At 41.3% G+C, this 20,832-nt stretch overlaps 1 protein-coding gene across 6 annotated transcripts; it reads right to left on the bottom strand.

Annotated features, from left to right (window-relative positions):
- Positions 1-188: 188 nt before the first annotated feature.
- Positions 189-3,863, bottom strand: LOC125214317 (pre-mRNA splicing factor SR-like 1). Of its 6 annotated transcripts, none has more exons than XM_048115290.2 (6): positions 3,732-3,863; positions 2,896-2,962; positions 2,656-2,787; positions 2,461-2,541; positions 1,415-1,486; positions 189-1,313 (listed from the first exon to the last, which is right to left on the bottom strand). In XM_048115290.2, exons 2-6 carry the CDS (start codon positions 2,944-2,946, stop codon positions 516-518), a joined length of 1,134 nt encoding a protein of 377 aa, XP_047971247.2. In that variant the 5' UTR covers positions 2,947-2,962; positions 3,732-3,863; the 3' UTR covers positions 189-515. The 6 variants fall into 6 exon arrangements, with proteins under 6 accessions (XP_047971247.2, XP_047971245.2, XP_047971243.2 ...); XM_048115288.2 differs by having other exon boundaries at positions 3,682-3,836; XM_048115286.2 differs by having other exon boundaries at positions 2,656-2,962.
- Between the last annotated feature and the right edge of the window lie 16,969 nt (positions 3,864-20,832).

Raw genomic sequence — 20,832 nt, forward strand, 5'->3', positions numbered from 1 at the left:
AGCCAAAAAATTGAGAAGGTGAGAAACGATGAAGAATTAAATTACTGAAGGAGATAATATAAGTACTGGATTTCTCATTGAGAGAAACTAATAGGCCAGATTTAACTAATTAATAAAAAATTGCAGGTTCATTAAAGCCAAAGGAGATGCAATGAGAGAACTACAAATGTAGATTAAAAAACAAAGCATCGTTCAAACTTCAAACTGATTGCTCATTAAGTATAGTACTCGCACATTACAGTTTAAAATTGGCTTATACAGTAGTTGAAATTACAAGAAGCAAAGATCTGAGAAAAGAGCGTTACCAAAAATTTTCATCGTCATAATCGAAGATCTCTAGCTTCATATCCCCTTTCATTTGATCACGCTATGAATACATTACACAGTACTTGATTATGCATCACACTCTTGCCATACTTCTCGGTCATGAATCAGTGGCGATAACATAACAACGAATATCGAACTGAAAGTGATTTCCTTCACAGGAGAGAGTTGATGTTTGCAAGTAAATCACATTACCTCCATGATGAACCACCGAGTCTGATCACCTCCTCGGTACCACTGGGCCTGTAAGGGCGACCCTCCAAGGCCTCAGCCACCTCCTTTTGATTGCTTGATACACCATACAGATCTTTGAGCTCAGCCAGATTACTAGATGCAGATCTCTTCTCCTTACTTTCATGGCTAAATGGATTGTGACCACTTAAATTATGCTTACCATATTCACGGGTGCTCCGACTTTGACTCCGGCTCCTGCTCCTGCTCCTGCTCCTACTCCTACTTCTGCTCTGACGAGAACTGCCTTCTCTCATGTAGTCTTCACGGTCCCTCCTATCATAACTCCTTCTGTAGGTGTCTTGGGATCTTCTGTCATAATCATGTCTCCTATCCTTACCTTTTTCCGGCTCTCTTCGCCTTTCATCGTCCCTGTCTCTATACCGCCGATCCCTGGTTCTGTCTTGATCACGGTCGTCGTCCTTATCCTTGCCTCTGTCTCTCTCCCTTCCAGGATGATCCCGATCACCATTTTGGGGAGATCGTCTTGATTCATTACCTCGATCATAAGAATGATTAGCTGTACGCCGAACTGGAGATGAATCCCTAGTTATTGTCCGATGAGGGGCACGTTGACCGAAAGAGACAGAGAGGGCAGCCTTGACAGAAGGTGGTCTTCTTGCAGTCTCTTCACTTCCACGAGTGGTCTCACCAGTAACTCCACAGTGCTTAGATGGCAGGTTCATATTTTCAAGATTGGCTACAACAGTGCGCAATACCAGCACCGGAATACGAGGAAGAAGTGTGTCAAAATAGTACTGCATACAGAAAACAATTTATCAGAAAGGACAAAGATGCTGATGGTAACAAAGCAACAATCTCAAAAATCAATTCAAAGCAAGAGCAGACGATGTACAACCTGTCCAAGAAGCAAATCCCTCACATACGCACCCATTGTTGTCATACGGCCATTGCAACCAGGAGAGAACTCCTGGAATTAAGAGACGGACATAAAATATAGTGATGTTCAATGGATACAAGTTGACGGTGAAATAAAAAAGAAAATTAATAACATAATGGTGCTGACATAAAAAAAAGGTGCCTCAGAAGCCACTAGACAATTTGAGAATTTATTCAAGAAATGTTCCCAGATATGACTAGCGCAACAGCCTAAGTAATGCAGAATGAGATACCAAGTGGAAATAAAACTAGAACAGTCAGATAGTAAAACAATGAATAACTTATCATATATACAACAAAACCTTGTCCAATTATTTTTTAAAATTCCCACATAACAGGTCACCTGGAGGGAATCATGCCAATGCACCACTGATGAATTGTAAAATTGTTCCATCCTGGCCATAATGCATCAGACACAACAGGAAATTCCAGTCATATAGGCAAGAGATCATCCACACATAACCCATACAGAACAATCATAGATTCCCTTGCAGTCAGTGAGAGATAGCACGGTAGCTTATAAAATTGTTAAATAAAAAACATTAAAATAATAGTGGAAATATCAAAAAGTACCATAAGAGAAAGTATTCATTAAAGGAGACTGACTTCCGAGAAATATGCAAACCACAGTGCCTGGTTTTATTGAGAATATGCCACAGGAAAAACATGCTGAATGTCCTTGAAGATAAAAAAATTCACATATTTGTGCTGTGAATGCTATATTTGTTTGCCTAAATTATAAATTATGTGTTCACTAAGCATGGAAATTTGGTCGCTTTGAGAAATATATTAATGATTAAATTAATAAAACAAACACTATGCTGACATGTAAGCTAGTTGGCTGGCTCGATCAGTATTATGATAGAGCATCTGTTCTGTGTGCCCATTGAAAGTCTAACACATTATAGTCATTTCAAACTACATAAAACCAACTTTAAGAAACCAGTTCATAATAATAAAAAAAAACTTTTACAGAATCAAGTGGACAAGACATATACGGCATACCTCATCATCTTTTACGTACGGTTCACACCAACTCCATAAAGTCTTTGGATCGGCTACATACCTTAGATACAGAAATCCTATCTGAAAAAAGGATATATTAGAAAACATCAATCATTTCATACCAATAACTGTAAACACCTTAAAACAGAAAATAGGAAAATCTTCTATGACATATCTACCGGGAAAGGATCTTACTGCTCTAATATAAGGAGAATCTGGGTGAGTCAATAAGCCATGCATTTGCTTGACAGTGAGCTTCATAAGAAAGAATTTGTAGAGAAGGCAGAAAGCAGTAGAAGGCCCTCGGCAGTTGCCAGTCATCCATGGCTCCACATGTGTGACAGTAACATAAATCTCATCAATAACTTCATGATATGTTTTCAATTTCAACAAGTCACGAAAATAATCAGAAGAAAGTATATTCATGCATAATACTTTCTCTAATAATTGATCAAATGGTCTCCCAGATGACTTTATCTCAGACATTATGGATAACCCGTTCCTACAATGACAAGGAATCAAAGATCATGTAACTAAATAAATGATCACGAGCAGTAACGATAAACAAATATCACCATACCACACACATGCAAAAGAAATACTAGTAACTGATAGACAGAAAGAGAATCATCTGGTTTACATTCTAGCCAAAAATATATTAAAATAAACCAATACTGTTAGAGGGTGGTTTCCTCTTCTGAGGAGTGAGATTCTGTTTTTTTTAGAGTATGAACACCATTCCCCAGAAACAAATCCAAAGTTTCCAGATATTATTTTATTTGCAGTACAAAAAAGTTTTTTTTTTTATAAACATTACTATATTTCTTACGCACATGAATGTTTCCTCCAACTTGAATGACATACAACTTCAATAATCAGTCAAAGTTGACTCCAAATCTAAAACAGATACTCATTTTCACTTATATACAACTCCCTATCTCAAAATACCCATTTCCCCCAAAAATCCTAAAAGAAAGAACATGTCATCATACCCCAGCTGCAATCGAAAACTACATGAAATCCGACAGTACAACCATGCTCAATTACAAATGCGCCTAATCAGAATATATATTAAAATCATATCTTTCCTCAAACTGAAAGATAAAGCAGCTATGAGAAGAAAAATAATAATAATTTTAAATAAGTAAATAGACATTCGGGGCGCGCATAATTCACATATACGATTGGGGATTGAAGAAATCGCAAACCAAAAAAGTTAACCTGGCTACAAATTATTGTAATTGAGCTGAAGCAATGATCCTTTTCCTCACCTTGAATGAAATGGGGAATTGCGAAAGGAAAAGGAGAAAATTTGGGAGAGAACCCTAGACGGAATAGTAATGGGAGAGTTTGGGGATTAAAAATGTAAATATTGACTATTCGTTGGACCCCCAAATGCGTAGATAAACCAGTATTTATACAATAATTATTAATTAGTCGACTTGTTTTATAGCAAATTCAAATATAGCAAATATTAATGCATGGATAATTAAAAATATGGACTCCTATATTTAAAGGAATGTTTTTTTACTACTCCATCTGTCCCGATACAAGGGATACGCTTTTTTTTTCACACACGTATTTGGAAAATTGATAGTACTATAAAATAGTTAAAAGTGGAAAAATTAATAGTTCCGTAGCTAGCTCGTTCCACCACTCTTCGGAGTGAAGAAACAATTCTATTTTTTTGCTTTCTTATGTTGATTTATATTTCCATTCGCACCAAGACATGTTCGGTTTAAGTTGTTTTTCTTTCGCACTTATGTTCTGGGACTCTTTTCCATTTAGTGGATAGTGTTATTTTATTCATGCTTTCTATGCTTACTTACCTTGCATTTGTTTTCATTTCTACTAGTTTCTCATTTGTTGGATGCTTTATGCAATTGTTAGTTAGGTAGTTCAGTAGATCTGGAGTTTTCTCGTGGTTAAGTTCTAGATTTATTTATGTTTTCTCGTCTGATTTCATGTTTGTCTAAAGTAGGTCCAACGTTTTTATGGTGTCTTGATTTATGAGCCTTTATGTTCTTACTTTTTTGTTTGTTAAATGTCCATGGAGTTTTTTTTGCAAATTATAATGCAAAGAAGATAAAATAGTACAGACGTCACTTTAGGAAATCCGATTGGGTTCAGTTTGATGTTTTGTCTTTTTCACACTTTTGCAGCTTTTTGCTATTTTAGGTAATGTCCTTGTTGTACTTTTTATGCATGTTCCCTCTATTTAGGTAGTTAGCATAGAGACACCGAAGTCAGGTGCTCATTATGTTTTACGTGCCCATTAAGTTTCGATCTAGAATACCACATTCACTTTCCTAGTCTAGTTGATCAGTTTAGATTTAAGGTTTCGGTACCTTTTCCAAATCTAGTAGGTAACTTACACCACAATTGTTGCGTGGTAGCAACCAAAAACATCATGACATCATCCGAGTATAGTGTTCTTGGTCCGTGTCCATCTCTGTGGAAGTTCTTACTTCAATGTGCTAGTTAATTAGTTGAGTCATGGGTTAAGGTTTTTCTTTTGGCGGGAATAGTGCGCCGCACATAGAGTTTAACGATGCCAGTCTAGCCTAGTTAATCAGTAGGGTGAAACACATGCACATGGATGCACGTAGACGGCTTAGGGTAAGCGACAAGCTATCGCTTCGTACGATAGTGTGAATTGACGACCGCATGTGTGTTTCTACTTCTTGCCAATGCTCAATCCAAACCGCGGGTGTATTAAGATTTCAACTTATTCAAATTCTAGAATATTTTCTACTAAAAAGTATACTTCAATGCAACATACAAAAATAAATCATAGACCTCATTCACTGGATCTATACTTCAATGCGAATTCACTTAACAAAACCTTCAACTGACATTCGAGTAAATGAGGCCAAGTCAAATATCATTGTATCTAACATTCAATGCAAGTATTTTGTTATTTTCAGAAATCAAGGTTAAATAAATTTGTGAATTCAAAAAAAAATGGTAACTGAGGGAATCCAATTGAATGGAAATAGACAACATCACCTTATTATGAGTTAACTAGTTTGTCATGCCAATAGAAATACCTCCATCCATCAACCTAAAAGAGATCTGATGGGTTGGGCTCTAAACGAGGACGATATTACAAACGAAGACGGAGAGAGATGTGAATGCAAACTCCTAAAATCGACCTTCTTTTTGACCGAAACTTGAGAAACTCAGGTTAACTTGAATTTAGGGTGAGGACACAATGTAGAAGAAGGATAATTGAGGGGCGAAATGGTCTGCAAAGTGGCCTATGTTGAATCGAGATTTTTGGGTTACACACAATCGCAGGGGCTGAGAAGGGATTGTCTGATCTATGAAATGGTAGATACGAAACCAAATTTGAGTGGGTCGAGAAATATATCCTGGGTAGATTCTGATCAATCAACTGGACAAGCATGGATAACTATCACTATCTCAACTATTCCATTAATTGACATGTTTCATTTTCTCTGTATAATGTTTAGCATTTACTGTGTTTGGTAGTATTTTATATCAATGGGAATGAATTTCTTATAATATTATTATTGTTATAGTTAGCTGTCAGCTCATGCTCAACATGTCATTTAGAGGAACACATTTCTGTCTTGTGCTAAAGTCTCTATTTGTCGAACTCCTTTTCATTTCCAGGTAATTTAACATGCCAAATTTTCACGTACGTGAAAGTTCAAGCCTTGTTTATAAATTTCTTGTGTGAAAAACTGTGGACATTGTTAAATTTATTGTACTATAACTGGTCTATCATCAATATTTTCCAACTAAGTCACCTTGATGCTGTGGGCTTAAGTGAAAGGAAATGAGCTAGAATTAAATTAATATGGATTAATTAATTATAGTTGGGCTACAATTATATTAGTTCATAAGCCCAACAATCATGGAGCCTAGTGACTCTTTTTCTATATAATGGTTATTTATTCTCCATTGTGGGAGATGAAAAATAGCGTAACAATAGAGAGAAAATACGTAAAGCTCTGTAGAAAGAATTTCTAGCATTCTTCTACGGAGCAATTGTACCGAGATAGTTCCTGCATCGGATTGGATTGCACGTGGACCTCGATAGAAGTGGATTCAACTTGCAGGATTCAATCGTAGAAGAAAACAACACAACAAGTAAGATTTAGTTCAGTCGTGTTTTACATGCTCAACTTGCTATATGATTATGAATCTAGATATGTTATTCTTGTATGCAATTTCTACTGCGCTCATTAGATGAATACAAGAATTCCTTACAGTAGTATCAAAGTAGGCTCGATTCATAATATGTTTGCTTGCTAATTACTTGTGGATTAACTGTGTTCGCGTAATTGAAAATTTTCTGAAAATAAATGAAAACTACAACTGTTTATGGATTCAAAGTTTGAATTTTGAATCCGAAAATTTTTAAAACTTTGCCCTGGTTTCGGAGAACTTAGATTTCTTATTTGGCTAGGATTTTGAATCTAAATCTCAATTCTTTATAAACGAAAACTAACTTTTGCAAAACCAATGGTCATACTTAGTTTTGTTTGTCAAATTTTTTATAAAATTAAAAGCTGCGCAATTGGTTTTGGAAACACAATTTTGAAAGTTTTGAACTGTTTCGGTAATTGTTTTTTGAAATTGGTTTTGAATTAGATTCAACATTTTGTTCCAAAATGGTGCAGACAATGAATATTGTTTTATTTACAAAGCAGATTTGAGACTTTAACCTCAAATCAGTTTTCAATTTTTCGAAAGAAATAAAACGAGAAGGTTTTGAATATGGGTTTGAATCTCCTGCTCGAAATTCGCCGTTTTTCACTCCACCGGCTTCGGTGTTTTATGTTAATTGCTTGTGAAAACGACAACCGACAGTAGGTGGTTTACGGCGGTTACCCGGAGCATTGCTGGGCAACAAAGAGTCTGCTAAGAAGCGGCATGACCGCGAGTTTCTTCTGACTCAATTTTATGATTGGATCTTTCTTTGGCTCCAAGTTTCTTTATTAATTTGACTAGTAAATCATGATTTCGATCACCAAATTTGATATTGATTTGGAATTAATATTAAATGTGTATAATTATATTAATAAATTAATATAATTAAATCCACATTTAATTAGAGAATAAAATTTGATTTATGTGATGAGCATTATTTGATATCCTATGTGATAAGCATGTTATTTGTTTTATGCTTATTTATTTGAACTCTAGTCGTTAGAGACCGTTTAATTGTCTGGGTAGGCGGCGCCCAGTACGTGTAGTCCGTGTTATACTATGTTTGGGTAGACGACGCCTAATATGTGCAGTCCATGTTATACTATGTCTGGGTAGGCGGCGCCCAGTAATTGTTTAAGATTTTAATATTAGATATTAAATTGACAATTAGTATCACAAAATTATTCCCCACAAAATATAAGTCTTGTTTTTGAAACAAACGCGTCGTCCATCACAATTTTTTGATGTTTCTAGCCTTTTTGGCCATGAGTTTTACGCCCTCGCGTTTACTCTAAATCCACAAGGTTTAGGCTCATTCATAGATGCATGGTTGGCATCGTGTGATGGGGTTTGATGCTCAAGGTTTTCCCAACCTAGCTGAGTCGTTGGCACGACAACCGAAACCTGGCACATCAAACAAATTCCTCAACCCACTTCTACTGGCTAGTATAGTGGAGGTAAGGGTCGAATCCCACAAGGATGAACACGTTCGGATAACTGTGGTGATACTCCTGGGTGGTTTTGGTTAGCTACCACGCTTGGGTTGAGATTCTACCTAGACGGAATTTAAAGCTGGTACTCTACTGACTAGTGGGCATGAAAGTGACCGACATGTGGTTGTGTTTGTGGAAATAGGGGACAAAGTATCTCATTGACATGTGGAAAGTAGACAGTTACTAAATGAGGAAACTAGAGAGCAGGGTATATTTGGTGGCTGGGTGGCTACTTTGACAGGTCTGGAAGGTACAATTGAAAAGTAAAAGACAAAAGCAAAAAGTAATTAAAAAGTAAAAGCGGTCCAAAGCAAAAGTAGATGGTGATGTTTTCTTCTTCAATAAGTATCAACAGAAATTAGACGAACTCAAACTCCATGGATGAAATCGGATCAACAAAATTAAACACCAGATCCATCGATTAAAAGCTTAAACTTGAGATTAACTGCTAAACTGCAGATTACTCCTACTGGCTAACATGCAAGGTGGTGATGATAATGCAAATTAGGAAACTCATGCACGAAAACTTAAACTGAAACACAACTTCAAACTTCAATCAACAACTCTAGATCTAGATTACTCAACGAGAACATGCGCAACACTTAGAAATTAAAAGCTACAGCTAGATCTAACCTTTCCTAGGCAGAACGAAGCAACTTCAAACCAAAGAGACATGCGAAATAGAAACTTCATAATTAAAACGTTCGGATCTTCATGAAATACTTCAAAAGGCAACAAGATTTAATGTTTGCAACAGATCCAATGAAGAAAGCAAGTAAACTTTAACTAGGAAAGTGATTAGAAATTGTTTATGCCACTCCGGGCGATGAAACTGCTATACTACGACGACACTCTGGCTGGAACGGTGGGATAATGACTCTCTAGTGGACTTCTGGACTTCGGGTGGCCATGGCTGTGGCAAGGAACGAGAAGAACTGGACAATGCTGAAGGAACTCTAGAGAGAATTCTAACTAAGTGTAGTTGTTGGACTTTCAAACTCTGAACTAAGAACTCTTTTTCTCTCTCCAAGTGGCTTCTTTTATAGGGAGGCTTTCCCTTGCTTTTAGGGTAGACTTCCTTCGCAATTTGACTTTTATGCCCTTGTTTATGATCATCCCAGCTATCCTTCTTCTCCATCTCGAGCCTTCTCTATGGTATGCATCCTAGTCAATATTGCACTCTTCTAGCGCTCTTTTCACCTGCGTCGTCCGAACTGTCTCCTACTGACTTGGACTCCTTTATCTTGCACACTTAAGCAACTGTTTTTACAGATAATACATGCATTTCACGACATACTGACCAGTAACCAAGGCTTAGAATATGGCTTATCAAACTGCTCACACTTACCACATGCTTGTCCTCAAGCGTGAAGACAAACAAAAGAAATAAGTCGAATTCGAGCTTGGTTACTCCCCATGATCGACTCTACCTAACCTAGACACAAGACTCTAGACTCTGACGCAAAGAAAAACAAAAAATGACATAAACACATAAAAAAGGAACAATTAAAACACATAGAACGGGCTATATTTTCAACCATCCCTCCCCTTGGGATCAGGTGCAATCCGGCCTTAGACAGCCTTGAACTTCTGCCGCCCCCTTTTTCCTTCCCAGTCAGTATATTTGCTTGTCAGGATAACTCAATTCTAGGCCAAACACTGGATTCACTCAGCCACTCATTCCTCAGAGGGGATGTTAGGACTGTTTACTCTCAATGCTAAACCACAGATGCTTCGGACTCAGATCTCACGCGCAGCTCTTGAAGGTCTTTAAGGCTTGTAACGGGGCTATTGGTTTGTAGTGTTTGGGGTGGATGTTCCTAAGGCTCTAAGGTTCAAAAACTAACTACTTTCTTTGATGTGGGGGAACTGTGTGTATTTGGGCTTCTGGCTAGTGCTTCTCTTCGGCTGGACAATTTCTGATATTGGCCTCCAACTGGTCAGTAGCTTCCTTGTGGCTTCGCCACCCTTATTACTTCTGCCTCTTTTTTTGTGGTCAAGTATCTCCGACCATTTTCTTCGATGTTTCCTGTAGCTTTGCCACCCTTATCCCTTCTTATTTTTTTGGACCTGGAATTTTTCCAGATCAATTTTCTCCTTCTTTTTTTGATTTTCTTTTCTTCAGCTAGTTCCTCTTGTATGTCCTCCTGGCCAGTTGCCTCCTTGCCTTATGCCTTGCACACACATAGTCCCAGTGGCTGATGGGTTATTTCGGGGTGTGGATCAGGTTAGAAAATGGGGTTCTAAGGGTAGGGTTTTTTTTTTGATGGGGGGTTTCCTACTGCCTTCAGGGTTTGCTACACGCGGTCACCTTGCCCTAGACATTATGTGGCAGCCACTCTTCTTTTTTTATGCTTTTAGTGGAAAGTAGTTCCATGATAAGGCTAATTTCATGCATCAGTTATGTGGTGAAAAATCACCTTTTTACTGGGTCTAACACAATTTTTAAGCCAGGTGTGTGAAGGAAGTCGCTAGGTCCAAGAAGAACTGAAGGGCAGTGGACCAGCGAAGAAAAAAAGGCAAAAAGTGGGCGAATTCGAGGAGAAAATGGCTGGACGAAGGGAGTCAAAAGCTGAGGGCAAAGAAGACTATTCACACAAGAGAGCCCCTGCTGGACCCACTTCCAAGCCTATATATAGAGGAGCATGCAACACACGAGATATACATGATTTTAGCTCTCAGCTCACACACTCACACACACTTGGGAAAATGGGGATTCTGGGTAGTTAGAGGTTCATCTTCGAGAAAGTCAGTGGTAACACCGTCCTCACGAAGGGCGAAGATACAATCATTTACATTCAGTTTTTGCACTTTTATTCCATCGAACTTCAACGTTTCCGAAGTCGATTGGTTGTTTGCTACTTACTGTTTATCTATGCATTTAGTTTACGTCACGATGGTGTTCATTTTGTGTTGATTTACGTTGATTCTGTGTTTTGAGGTTTTATTTCATAGGTTGATGTTATTCTCTGTTTTGGATGTTTCTGTGCTTGATTTGGAAAATAGGTTGTGGATTTGTGCTGTTGTTGTTGATCTGTGGTGAATCGGCGAATCTGTAGTTATGGATATAATTTTGGACGGAGTTTTTTTCGGATGCTTGGATCCGGAGTGGATTTAGCTTCCGAAGTGTGGATTTGAACAGGGAAAACCGAGTTGTGCATGGATTTTGAACTTTCTGCTTTCTTTTTACTTTACTTCGTCTAGTAGCCGTAGATCTGCCTTAGTTTTGATTGTTCTTCGATTTTGTCGCTTTAATTTCTGTTGCTTCGTTTCGAATTACGTTCTCACTCTGTTTTTACTAGATGTTTCATGCCAATTGTTGGAGAAGATGATGTCGCTGTTAGTTAGCACTTTAGTTAGTTGTTTTCCAGCTTTTCATCCGTATTTTACCTTTTCAGTAAATGGTCCCCACTGTCAGTTGTTTTCCCAGGTCTAGGTAAATTTAAGAAGTAGTTCTTTCGATCCAGTTGTTAGAATAGCATATCTCAATTACCAGGTCTAGGATAAAAAGCTCAACCATAAAATTGCGTGGCAGCAGCCAACACAAAAATAGTTCCCGAGTCTTTGAACATGTTTATTTGCGCATTCATCTCTGTGGGATCGATCCCTACTTCCCTGTGCTAATTTTAGTATACGTGGTTGAGGGTTTTGAAGAGGTATTCTGTGTGTCCGACGACCGAGATCTTTCCCAGATCTCAGGGTAACCTGGCTGATGTTTGCCCTTTCTGGTGGCTTTACTGAGGCCGGAATCCTTCCTTCATTCCCTCGCATGTCGCTCAGGGACGTTGCGATCTGAGATAATTGCTTCGACATCAGATCCATCGCGGCCTTGTGTTCCTGCTGAGCATCCTGGAGTTTGTGAACCACGTCATTGTTTGCCACCAAGTTGTTTTGCATGTGTTGTTGAGAATTCACTAGGTCATGGACCATATCATCCAGATTCCTCTGGGTCCGAGTGTTCTGTTGACTGCCACTTGGCCCTTGACCATGATTTGGTCCACCCCCTTGATGCGGGCGAAAGTTTCCTTGACCTCCTTGGTTATTGTTGTACTGATTCCCTGGCCCCTGATAGTTGTTGTTCCTCTGGTGTGGGGGTACATATGAGCTTCCCTGGTTATTTTGGTTCCTATTGTTCCAGCTGGATTGATTTCCTTGACCTCCCAGACTCCAATTACCTTGTGCTTCTTGATTCGAGTTGCCCTGCCCCACTTGATTCCTTCCGGACCAGTTGGGTTGGTTCCCCTTGGTTTCCTTCTGAGTTAGTGATATGGAGTTGAGGGTTTTGATTCCCCTCGGACCACCTGAAGCATGGATTGTCCCTCCATGGAGCGTCTTTGATTCTCCAATGGTTCCAATTACTGCCCTGATTATTTTGGTTCCAATTTCCTACAACATTTATATGGGCTGGACACTCCATCCCTCCTTGAGGTCCGCACCAATTGTATCCATCCTCTGGACCTAGTGCTTGTTTATCTTTTTCTGGTGAGTTGTTCTTTCCCAAGGCGGTTAGGATAGTCTTCTCCAGCTGTTCCATTCTAACATCCATCCTTGCATCCACTCGGGCATCTAATATTTCTTCATTTTGCACTGTTACTGCATCCGCACTTCCTCTCTATCTCCCGGGCCTCACTCACCTTCCTCTTGGTGAAATTCCCTCCACTAGCGGTATTCATTAAGTCTTTAGACTCCGGTCTCGCCCCTTCGTAGAACAAATAGAAGGTTTCGGTCTCCATTATCCTGTGGTTCGGGCAAGCATCGAGCAGTCCCTTAAACCGAGACCAATATTGACTCAGCGATTCATCATACTCCTGCTTGCATTCCTGACTTTCCTTCTTCAGAGCATTCGTTTTGTTAGATGGGAAAAAGTAATCCAAGAATTCCAACTTGAAGTCCTTCCACGTATGGATTGATTCTGGTGGCAACCTTAGCAACCAAGTGTTCGCCTCTCCCTTCAGCGCAAACGGAATCACGCGTAGGCGGTAATCCTCATCCGTTGTATCGTTGGGCCTCTTTTGAATACTACAAAGCTTACTGAACTCATTGAGGAATTCATAGGGACATTCATTCCTCCGGCCCGAGAAATTTGGCAGAACACCCAGCACATTAGTTTTGATGTCGATCGCCCTCTGGCACTGGGTAGAAACGATAGCATGGGCTGGCTCGCCATCTAAATGGCCAGTGAGCCAGCCGATCTCCGGGTCGTCATCTGCGTTGGCCATATCTTCAACGTTTTCCTCCTCTGTTTCTGAGGTTGACTTTGGTTCTCTTTTTACTGACAAAGTTGACTCCTCGTCGCTCTCCGAACTCAGGTGAACTGGATCTCCTGTTGTAAGCCCCGATCTGGTGGTGACTGGGAATATAGTTTCCTTGACCCGCCAACTAGTCTGGGCGCTTCTCCAACCAGGTGAGTTGTTCCAGTGTCCGAACCGGTAGCTCATGTTCATAAACTGGAAAAAGAAACAAAAGAAAACATGTTAAATAAATTATTTACACCAAAACATTCGCAAGCACACTAATAACACCATGCATCCCCGGCAACGGCGCCATTTTGACAGGACTAGAGTAGACGTGCGGTGCGGTGTGATATGTGTCACTCGATCTAACAGGCCCAGAGGATTCGACTAGACTTCGAAGGCTAGAAGATCGTGGAACTATCAGAAAGGGGTCGTTGGATGCACTCTATTCCCTCAAAACCTCAACCCACTATACTACAACTTAGCACAGGGAAGTAAAGGATCGATCCCACGAGGATGAAGGTGTTACGAAACTGCATTTGAGGATGTTTTGGAAAAAAGGGGTTGGCTGCTGCCACGCAATTTTGTGGGTCGAGAACTTAAAACTACTGGGTCTGAGAAATAGAAAATCTTTAATCTACCTACTGGGTCTAAGAAACGAAAACGTACGGAACATACATGACTTGGAGAAACTGAGATATTTTAAAGTTCTAAGACAACTGGAGTAAACTTAACTAGACAGACTTTCCTAATTTGGACAGACAAGCATAAAGCGAAAAGCAAGACAAGTTTCCTTAAACTACCAGGGTCTGGAAAAGCATGCAGAAAAATAAAAGAGACAAAGTGGATCGTACTGACAGGGTCTGGAGGATATGCAGAAAAAGTAAAGTACATGCAGAAAAGTACTGACATAAAGCAGATCTGGTTCTAACTACCAACAACTTCATCTTCTTCGGGAATCAAACGAGAATAGCAAATAAAACAGAGTATTAAACACCATGAGAACAGAGTAAACTTTAGATCTAGACTTAAAACGAGAAACTAAAGCTTAAACTAACAGATCTACGCTACTGGACCTAAAGGATGCAGAACCAGAAAGTAAATAGCCATAATCATGCACAACGTAAACATCAAGCACCAAATATGCGAAACTTCAACTCTAAAACACCACGATTCAACAAATCCAGACATCTCTGTACGCAAATCCCCAACCTCCAACAACAAACCAACAGATCTCAGCTCCAAACATCCAACAATAAACGAAGAACAAAAGTAAAGGCTAGAAATAAGATTAACTCAGCGAGATCCAACAAAAGCAAACATAAACTTCCATAATAACTAGAAATAGATCTGAATCCGTTAGATCAAAGTCGAGAACTAGAGTTATGAAACTTGAAACCACAAAGTACATGAAACGAAAACAAACTAAACGAAAGCAAGTAAGATTGTTTCTTCGCCTTCACTAGGCGGTGTTACACAGCAAAATAACGGTGATGACTAGAACCACGGTGGCTAGAATCCTCCATATCCAAGTGCGCAGCAGTCGAAATGAGAAATTTGAAGTGTGGAACTAAGGAAAAAATGGAACTCTCCCTTCAAAGGTGAGCGAGGAGCCTTTTATATAGGTGAGGCTCTGATCCCTAGGGCATCCCTCTGGCAATTTGACGCTTTTGCCCTTGAATAAGACTCTTAAAAAGGAATCTGCTCATGCTCTATTCTGTTCCTGCCGCCAGCTTCTAATTCTCCCAGGTCCGGGCGACGACTTCTGATTTTCACTTCATTTCCATCTCTTTTGCATTTTCCTGGTCAGGTAACAGCAACTCCTGGGTCCGGCAGATTTACTACGCACCTGAACTTATATAACGCACATTAGCGCCCCAAATGCACAGATTTTTACCCTAAACCGATGCATAAAACGAGCCTTATCAAACTGCTCACACTTAAACCATACTTGTCCTCAAGTATAAAGACAAGAGAAAGGAATAAGGCAAGTTTCAATGCATGGTTTCCCCTTAACCGACTCTACTAAAACCAACGAAAAAAAAGACTCAAACTACTAGACCTAGACGCTAAGGACTTAGACAAAGAAAGCAGATAAAAACACATATTAACACATAAACACATAAACTGGTTTACTTTCTAGCAGCCATCCCCACAAGATTAAGGTCAATTCAAGAACCTACAGTCTCCGAATCTTCCCCTTTCCTTCTTCTATCTGATCGGCTTGTCAGTTTGTCAAGATAGCCCCTAACTTCACTAATTGTTGGATTCGCTCGATCACTCATTCCTCACCAGGGATGTTAGGATCGTTCGCTCTTTATATGCTAAACCACTGATTCCTCGAGTCAGATAGTTCTCCTGCCTTAGTTCTTATTATAATTTTCTCCTTCCACCCTGGACTTCGTCCAGCTTATACCTCCCTGGACTTCGTCCAGCTTATACCTCCAAATTTTTTTTTTTTTATTTAACTCCAAATTATACCTCCCTGGACTCCAGTACCCTTCCCCTAGGCCCGAGAGGTTACTTCTATCACCAAAAATTTTCTCCTTCTAAGTTCTTTCCCTATGCATCAAGTGGTAGCCCTCTCATTTTGTGTTAGTATGAAGTGTTTAAGGCTTATAACTCACTTTTATGAAGGGCTTCACAGCTAGATTAGTCGAGGCATATTCTTTCGTCCTTACTTCATCCAAACCGACTTTGATTTATTAAGGAAAAAGGCATCAAAGTTGACATGCATTCTCTCTTCAATCACTCTCACCAAGGGGCTTTGCTTTCTATTCACCAGTTATGTATGAACACATAATTTCCTACTAACTGACTTACTACTAACTCCTAGACCTAGTAGACAGACACACATACTTGACATTAACTTGCACTAACTCCCTCCCCCCTCCCACTTCCCCATGCTTGTCCCCAAGCATTTTTTTTTTGTGAAGTGGAAAACAGGGCTAAGTTAGTGCGACACTGACAGACTCACAAAACAAATATTATATAAAAACAAACTTCTCACGCTTAGACCGAGCACCGGGCTAAGTGGGAGAAGATACACAAATTAACATATATCAAAGCATGCTATATCAACACAAACTTCTCACACTTAGACCGAGCATCGGGCTAAGTGGGAGAAGATAGCTAACACACATTACATAAAAATAACTCAAATATTCACAGACACATAAAAAAAACGGGCATGCTTTGTAGAAAGAACTAGAATATAAAAAAAAACTGAAATTTAAAATTACTTGGTTATGGGGGGGGGGTTTAATTCTGGCTCTGGTCCCCCGTGGGACCAGATTTCTTGGGCACCGTCTTTGCCTTCTTCAGGCTGGGCTTTGGTTCATCATTCTTCTTGGCCTTCTGTTCCCCTGGCCTGGGGGTATCCTTCTTCACTGGTACACTGGTGGTGGTCTCACTGTCCTTCCTCTTCTTCTCTGGTGGCATTCCCTGGGCACCGGAGGCTGGCTTCTCTGGGGTGACTCCTGGGGTCAGCTGCCTAGATTCTGTGGGCAACTTCGGAGGCATGCGCGGCTGCTGGGCCCGGAGGATCTTCTGGTCAACCACGGTGACCATTTTCATCATTGTCTCCACGGCCTGGGCCATCTTGTCAGCTTGCGCGGCCATCATCTCCCTTTGAGTTACCGCCTCATGGTGCAGCTTCAGCAAGATCTCCTGTTGCTGCACCGTATTTGCTCCCAGTTTCAACATTGTTTCTTCCATCCTTGTCTGCCACTCTTCACTTGTCGTTTTCTCATCACACGCCGTCCTTCATTATCGTCAATCCCTTGTTGAAGAAGAACGGGAGATCGAAGTATCCTGGGTCGCTACACATTGGCAGGTTGGTGACTGAGTCGGCTATTTTCATTGACACATTCCTCTGGAGGTACGCTCCCAGCAAGTTGCATGTGTAGAGATGGCGGTCGGAGTGAGTTCCGACTCTCTGGCATGCATAGGAAGTCCAGTACCCGAGGTGGACTTTCACGTTGTTCAGCATACACCACATAAAATACAGCTCTCGAGTAGTGAGGGTTGCACCCACTTGACCCAAGAGATTGTACCCGATATATACTTGTGCCAATCGGAGTACAAGGTCAGTGATGTGTATCCCCTTCGATGTGCTTGTCTTGAACTTGGACACCTTCTTGTGGGCAACCATCCTCCAGGCCTCCTCAGCATCGAAGCCAGCTGTATACTTGGGTGCGCCGATCTCTCTCTCATTCCACGCTCCTTCTTCCTCCTCCTCGGGTGTCAGTAGTCCCAGTCTCAACGACCACTCCCTTATACTCATCTCCATCTCCTCGTTGAACATCCTGAAAGAGATTGTGTCTGCATCGAGATCCGTAGATTGTTTGAACTTGAAGGATGTGAAGAACTCCTTTGCCAGAGCCACCGGCACCTCCGCATTGTTGTGGTTGAGAAGCCACTCAAACCCGATGCTTTTGAAGTAGGAGATGAACTTCTTCTCCACTCCCAGATCCTCCAGGCTCGAGAGGCACAGCTTCTTTCCGGATTTCGCCGACTTTCCATTCGTGGCTCGGCCATCACATGCCTTCTGCAGCTTTGGGTCCTCAAACTGGACCATGGCTTCCAACAACTTCTTGGTCACAAGGACCTCCATTGTTTCGAAAGGGCTCTCCTCCACGGCTGGTATCTCAGCCTCCTCTTCTTCAGTTGGATGGGCAAACGGCACACGGATCGCCTCCGGCTCGCTAATCACCACAGTGGTGTTTGCGGGGCGAGATTTCTTCTGCTGGGGCTTAGCAGTATGCTTCCCCTTCCTTTTCCTTTCCGCTTCGTATCTCGTCTCCATAGCCTCCGGAGAGATTTCCTTCTCGGCTGCCACAGTCTCTTGGACCAGGGGGATATCATCCCCTGCCTCCTCTGTGTCCTCCAGCCTTAGGCGCTCGGGCCTGCCTACCTCCGCCTCATCCACTTGCTTCCTATTACGACGGGAGTGCCTCCTCGGCAGCCTCTCATCAGTTGGTGTCCCTTGGTCATCAGTAGTTATATCGTTATCACGACGATGTCAGTTTCTATCTCTTCACACACTTTCTCGGCATCTTGTTCATCGCCGTCTCTTTCTTCCTCCTTCTCAACATCCTCTCCTTTAGCCTTTTCTTCCTCCCCAGTCTCCTTCTCAGCAACTTCATCATCAAAACTCTCTCCTTCCTTCTCAGCCTCCTTGTCAACAACTGCCTCACCTTCTTCACCTACGCTGCCCTCACTACCCTTCCCATCATCCACAGTCTCCTCTACACCCTGTTCCTCCGTCTCTTCCACATCCCCTATTTCTTCTTGCTCCACTTCCTCTACTTTGTCACCCTCCCCACCATCTTCACCCTCCTCTTTTTCCCCTTCGTCCCCTGACCCAGCGGCCTCTACATCCGGTATTTCTTCTTGCTCACCTTGACTACCCCCTCCCTCCTCTCTCTCGGATTCCTCCGTCTCCATCCTATCACCCTCATCCTCTTCAGTTTCTTCTTCATTTACAGAGGGTTCGGCATGGGGCTCAGTTTCTTTTTGACAACTCGTATGTGGGGGGTTCGTCTCCTGGGTTAGGGTTTCGGGTAAAATTTGGGGGTTTTCTGTGTGTGTGGGTAAGGCTTGTGCAGTGGGTGTCTCGATTAAGGTTTGGGGTCTTGGTGGAATTGTAAGTGGGGTTAGGGCAGGAATTACCTCTTCGTGTTTCTGGCATGCCTCCGACATTTGTGCGAAGAATTTGCTCGCCTTCGGCCCTTTCCCATACTTCCTCATGAATTCTTGTATGATTTCCTCGGGATCTGGTTCCGCTTCGTCGGATTTAGCCTCGGCGGGATTGTCTTGTCCGATGTTTTGTTGTGGTTGCACTTCGGTCGGTATGGGCTGCGGTGGAACTTTCGGCGGAGTGGGGTTTTCTTCTGGTGGCGGCGTGGGTGTTTTCTCTGCCATGGGAGCCGAACTCGTCGCCTCCGCCACCTTCTTCGTGGTCTTTCCTTTCGGTGGGTTCTTCCCGCGGGCTGAGCGAGGCATCGGATTTCTCTGCATCCTTGTGTACGGCGGTGGTTAATGGCGGTGGGTTTGATGGGTCTCGGATCTGCAGAGAGAGAAAGAAAAGTTTGGGAATGGTGAGTTATGAGAAAATAATTTTAGGTGAGGGAAGTTAATTAGTTTTTTTAGGGAAGTTATTTTAGGAAAAAGAAAATAAAAGGAAAATAAAATAAATAAAAGGAAAAGAAAAAGAAAATAAAATAAAAATAAGAAAAGGAATATCATGATTGGCTGTAGGCGAACGGTCGCGTCTCTGACGCAAGCAACCGTACGCCTCGCCAGCTTTTTGAAATTCAAAATTCAAACTTCCCCCTGATTTTTCTCACTTCCCTCTGACCTAGTAATCCGAAACACTTAGTAAAAATAACGAAATTTGCTGAACGTCTGGGTCAAAGAGATGAGCCTTTCACACTTGTGCATTTCCACAGACGATCAGAATTTTCAAAAATCTTTTTGGGTTTTAGAAGTATATATATAATTTTTTGTATTTTCATAAAAAACAACTTATTCATGTTATTTACACCTAAATGTTTAAATATTCTTGGGAATTAACTGGTTCAGTCAGCTGATCGAAAATTTTACCCTATCTACTTGACCCAGTAATTCCCGAAGAATATTTAAACATGGCTTACTAGGCAATAGTGGAAGGTGTGTGGAGTGGAATTTCTTCCACTTCACACAACTCCGAACTATCCCTAAACACTTTCACTCTATGACCATTAACAAGGAACGTAACAGAGTTAGCATTGACTCCCTGAATTTCCACTGCTCCATGCGGTCGAATGCCAACGATTGTGTAAGGCCCTATCCATTTTGACTTCAGCTTCCCAGGCATGAGCTTGAGCTTTGAATGAAAAAGGAGTACTTTCTGCCCAACCTGCAGCTCCTTGACCCGGAGGTTTTTGTCATGCCAGAGTTTGGTCCTCTCCTTATACCACATGGTTGAGTCATATGACTCCATCCTCAATTTCTCCAGCTCCTGCAGTTGCGTCTTCCTCTCTTCCTCACAGGCATGAGCCTTCATGTTCATTTCCTTGACTGCCCAATATGCTTTGTGCTCTATCTCCACGGGCAGGTGGCACATTTTTCCAAATACCAATCTGTAGGGTGACATTCCTATTGGTGTCTTGTAAGCGGTTCTGTAGGCCCAGAGAGCATCGTCTAGACGTTTGCTCCAGTCCTTTCTCGAGGTATTCACTGTCTTCTCTAGGATGCCCTTTATTTCTCGATTCGAGATTTCAGCCTGCCCATTGGACTGGGGATGATACGGAGTAGATAACCGATGGTGGACTCCATACTTTCTCATCAGCGCTTCAATCGTCCTATTACAGAAGTGAGTCCCTTGGTCTGAGATGATCGCTCGGGGCACGCCATACCGGTTGAATATATTGGCCTTTAGGAATCTTGAGACTTCCTTCGCATCGCTTGAACTTGTAGCT

The sequence above is a fragment of the Salvia hispanica genome, chromosome 3 (assembly GCF_029641045.1).
Source record: "Salvia hispanica isolate PSC_SH4W2 chromosome 3, Shi_PSC_v1, whole genome shotgun sequence".
Taxonomy (NCBI): Eukaryota; Viridiplantae; Streptophyta; class Magnoliopsida; order Lamiales; family Lamiaceae; genus Salvia; species Salvia hispanica.

What these genes read in the sequence shown, in the direction of transcription:
- LOC125214317 (XM_048115286.2), bottom strand. Translation starts at nt 2,946, where the DNA reads ATGTCTGAGATAAAGTCATCTGGGAGACCATTTGATCAATTATTAGAG. An exon ending in ATTCTCCTTATATTAGAGCA is followed by an intron (nt 2,542 to 2,655) that starts GTAAGATCCTTT and finishes TCCTTTTTTCAG; the next exon opens with ATAGGATTTCTGTATCTAAG. An exon ending in GGGATTTGCTTCTTGGACAG is followed by an intron (nt 1,314 to 1,414) that starts GTTGTACATCGT and finishes TTCTGTATGCAG; the next exon opens with TACTATTTTGACACACTTCT.